The sequence below is a fragment of the Phodopus roborovskii genome, unplaced genomic scaffold (assembly GCF_943737965.1).
Source record: "Phodopus roborovskii unplaced genomic scaffold, PHOROB, whole genome shotgun sequence".
Lineage (NCBI taxonomy): Eukaryota > Metazoa > Chordata > Mammalia > Rodentia > Cricetidae > Phodopus > Phodopus roborovskii.
The window spans coordinates 115,631-119,708 of NW_026126192.1; the positions used below are offsets into that span (position 1 = coordinate 115,631).

Genomic DNA, 4,078 nt, shown 5'->3' on the forward strand with positions numbered 1-4,078 from the left:
ATCGGCAGGATTAAAAGAGGCAGGCATATAGATATGGTGGCACATAGTATATACCTGTGACCTCCACCACTCAGGAGAAGGGTCAGAAGTTTACAGCCATCTTCAGCTATATAGGTGAGTTTAAGGCCAGCCTGGGATTTGTGAGGCCCTCACTGCCTCAAAGATAGCTGTTATAATATGCAGAGCATAATGGTAATATTATGTGCTAGTAAAAGGAAAACAGATTCTGGAGTCAGAATACATGGAGGTGGGGTGCACACCCTGAATCCACTACTATGAACATTAAACAAATATTTTGATATGCCGCTGGATCAAGGCCCTCCCCTGGTAATGAAAGTAGCATTACTACCTTTCTCCTGGAATCACTCTGAGAATCTATTGTAAGACTTAGCTCCCTTCAGCCTTTCTCTGTCTTGACACTTCATAGATGTCCACTGCCAAGTATTCACGGAAATGCAGAGGTATGTTTTCTTGGTTGGCCCAACATAAATCCGTTGTCAGTTTTCAGAACTAAGATCAGCCAATTTACTTCCTCGGCTAAAAGGTGCTGCTTTCATTGTTCTTTTTCTTCAAAGTACTTAGCCTGCAATTGGACAGTGATGAGCACAATCAATTACTATGTCCTGACCCTACAACAGTGCCTGAAACAGAATACATATTAAATAAACGAACTGAAGCGATTGGCTCCCTTCCGGGGCTTCCTTGGGCCACATTTTGCTGTGAAAGACCATTTCAGTCTCCTTGAAGTGGAACAAGAATGCTAGGCTGAGATGGAAGACCGCTTCATCTGATCCTAGTCCCTGTTACGCTCTAACATGGGAGGTCAGTCTCAGAAGACTTTTGCTTTCCTGGCTTAAGCTACTAACTTGCAACGTTCGCCAAAAGGGGAGGAGTGATGAATTGCAGGGCGCTGGGTGGGAGGAAGTGGAGAAGAGAGCCACAGACTTGAGGTGGAGACTTAGCTGAAGCGCTAGCTGGTTGCTGAAACAGATCATCCAGCCATCTGAGGGCGCTGTGCTGGGATTCTTACAGACTCTATGATAGCTGTCTCCCACGGCTCAGGGGAAGTGCACCCAGGCTCCTCCTATAAACTTCCGTCGCTGGCCTTCCCTCTTTCTTTCTGTGCCGATATCGCTCCCGCCAACATGGTATGTTCGTGTGTTGGGGTTTCGTAGTATCCAGCTCAATCCTTGCGTCTGCCGTGGACAGTACTGTCCCAGAGTGCGTTAAGGCTCTGGCAAGACTTCGATGTACCTAAGAAATCTAGTATTGCCGAGAGCGACACATAGCGAAGCGAGTTATAGGCGGAAGAATTGAAGTGCCGGGATGAAGTGCTGTGGGTGGATACACTGTGTGGGATGGCGTGTGTGACTGAACCAACTTTTAGATATACATGGTCGTTGTGTTTTAGCGAGTAGTTGCAGAGTGAGTCAGCATCTGGATCCAGGGAGGGTGCTGGCTGTGCTCCGGTACCTGCATGTTCTGAACACTATATTTTTACTAGGTGAATGTTCCTAAGACCCGCCGGACGTTCTGCAAGAAATGTGGCAAGCACCAGCCCCATAAAGTGACGCAGTACAAGAAGGGCAAGGACTCTTTGTATGCCCAGGGTAAGCTGCTTATATGTAATTTGGTGGTGGTTGGGGGACGGTGGGGGAAGTTGTTGGGAGATACTATGTAAGCCAAGCTGGCCTTAAATAAGCAGTCCTGCCTCAGCCTGTCAAGGACCGGGGTTGTGCCTGTTTGTTACCATGCCAGAATGAATAACTGGGTTTTGATGTTACATTTATGAGACTGTTACAAGTTCAGGTGTTTACCCCCTGGTCTGCCCCAAATTTAAACTTAAGACTTCCGGGTGCTTATTTTGACATATGATCTGTAGCATATCATAACAATTTCGTAACTTTTTCCAGGAAAGCGGCGTTATGACAGGAAACAGAGTGGATATGGTGGGCAGACTAAGCCCATTTTCCGAAAAAAGGTTAGTGATTATGAACTGACAGTTTCTTTATTCGTTGGAGGTTTTTTGTTCTTTGCCTTTTTGAGACAGGGTTTCTCTGTAACAATACTGGCTGTCCTGGAACTCACTTTGTAGACCAGGCTGGCCTCACAGAGATCCACTTGCCTCTGCTTCCTAAGTGCTGTGATTTAAAGATGTGTACCACCTCCTCCCGGCTTGACATGCTTCTTGCATTTGTCATCAAAATTGCCTACAAGCATTACTATAGTGTTAAAAACAGCAAAGTTACCGAACTTGAGGCACGGATGTTTTTCTAAGCCACCGGGGCTGAGAAATAACCCAGATCTGACTGTAGTCTGGAGTGTAGCATCTCAGTATTTACAATACCTCCTAAAGAGGAAAAAATGAAGGAATGTGCCCTGCTTTCCTAAGAACTGAATTATTTGTACACCAGCAAGACCTTCCATTAGTTAGTTCTTCCTCATGCCAGAATCCTCAGCTCTTTGTTGATGGAGGCTCAGTGGTAAGAGTGCTTGCCAAGCATGAGAGCACCTCAGGTTCAATTCCCTGTACTACCATGAAAAGCTGTTTGGATTTCTCCAGGCTCATGAAGTCTTCATTCCTTACAGTAAGTGTATAGGCCTTTCCACCACTCCTGTTGAATGAGGTTCCTTTATGTTCGGCTACTTAGCAGTGGCTTGGAACAGATCATATCATTTCTTTGTTCCTCTGCCAGCCTGGTTGTAAAAATTAAATGAATGACCTCTTGGGTCCTGGATTGGGGGTAGGGTAATGGTAATGCCTGGTCATTTAAATGTCCAGCTAGTTTGTTTGGCAAATGGATGTGTGCTTCAGCTTTCAAACTGTAAAATAGCAACAAAACTAGGACTAAAATAGTGGACCTGAATATGATTATTACAGGGGAATAACTGATCTTAGGACTAATTGGAGTCCTAAGAATTCCAAAAGTTGTGTTTCATATTTGCATGAATTTGGCTGGCTTTTACTCGATTCAACAACTAAACAATACAAATAGCTTGAAAGGCTACAAATTTAAAGCAGTTTTTTGTAGCCCCGGCGGACCTTGGATTCATGCGCCTTGAGTGCTGGGAACACAGGCATGTACAGCCACATACAGCTTCAGTTTTGCTACTGTTTTAAGTTCTCAAAATCACTGGCTTCTGGATCTTTTCCCCTCTAGCTAAATGCAGACCAGGGCAAAATAATTTTTTGAAGGATTTGACTTCGTTTCTTTTGTAGGCTAAAACTACAAAGAAGATTGTGCTGAGGCTTGAGTGTGTTGAGCCTAACTGCAGATCTAAGCGGATGCTGGCTATTAAGAGATGCAAGCATTTTGAACTGGGAGGTGATAAGAAGAGAAAGGTAACCTCTTTTTTTGTTTATGTATGATTTATTTAATATGCTTACAGTGTTCTGCCTACATGTATGCCTTTGGGCCAGAAGAGGACACCAGGTCCGTTGTGAGCCACCATGTAGTTGCTGGGAAATGAACTCAGGACCTCTAGAAGAGCAGCTGGTGCTCTTAAACCACTGAGGCATCTCTCCAGCCCAGTACCCTCCTTTTAAATAATAGCTTCATTTGTAGAGGTAACTGTAGGGCACCCTCCAAGATAATTGTCTATAGCTGAAGGTACAAGTTACATATACCATATTTGAAATTCTTGAGGGAAGAAGTGCTTTATTTTTAGGTGTTTTTTTGTGTGTGTTTTTTCAAGGCAGGGTTTCTCTGGCTTTGGAGACTGTTCGGGAACTAGCTCTGTAGATCATGCTGGCCTTAACTCACAGATTCACCTGCCTCCTGAGTGCTGGGACAAATTTGTGAATTTTTATATGCTTTATTAGCTGGAAAATCTAAAGTCTTGAACACTAGTATATCTAAATGGCTTCGAGATTATAGTATATACATTTTGCTATAATTAGGGAAGGAAGAGACAACAGGGTCTTGGATTGAACCCAGGGCCATGGTAGGCAGACACCCAACTACTAAGCTGCATTGCATGCTGAACTCAAACACTTTGTTATTCTGTTCTGTTTACAGGGCCAAGTGATCCAGTTCTAAGCTGATCTTGTTATGAAGACAATAAAAGAAACTCACCT

At 44.0% G+C, this 4,078-nt stretch overlaps 1 protein-coding gene across 1 annotated transcript; it reads left to right on the forward strand.

The window, feature by feature from the left end:
• Positions 1 to 988: 988 nt before the first annotated feature.
• Positions 989 to 4,078, forward strand: Rpl36a (ribosomal protein L36a). The gene is made up of 5 exons (XM_051179604.1): positions 989 to 1,148; positions 1,505 to 1,610; positions 1,914 to 1,981; positions 3,221 to 3,343; positions 4,020 to 4,078. Exons 1-5 carry the CDS (start codon positions 1,038 to 1,040, stop codon positions 4,038 to 4,040), a joined length of 429 nt encoding a protein of 142 aa, XP_051035561.1. The 5' UTR covers positions 989 to 1,037; the 3' UTR covers positions 4,041 to 4,078.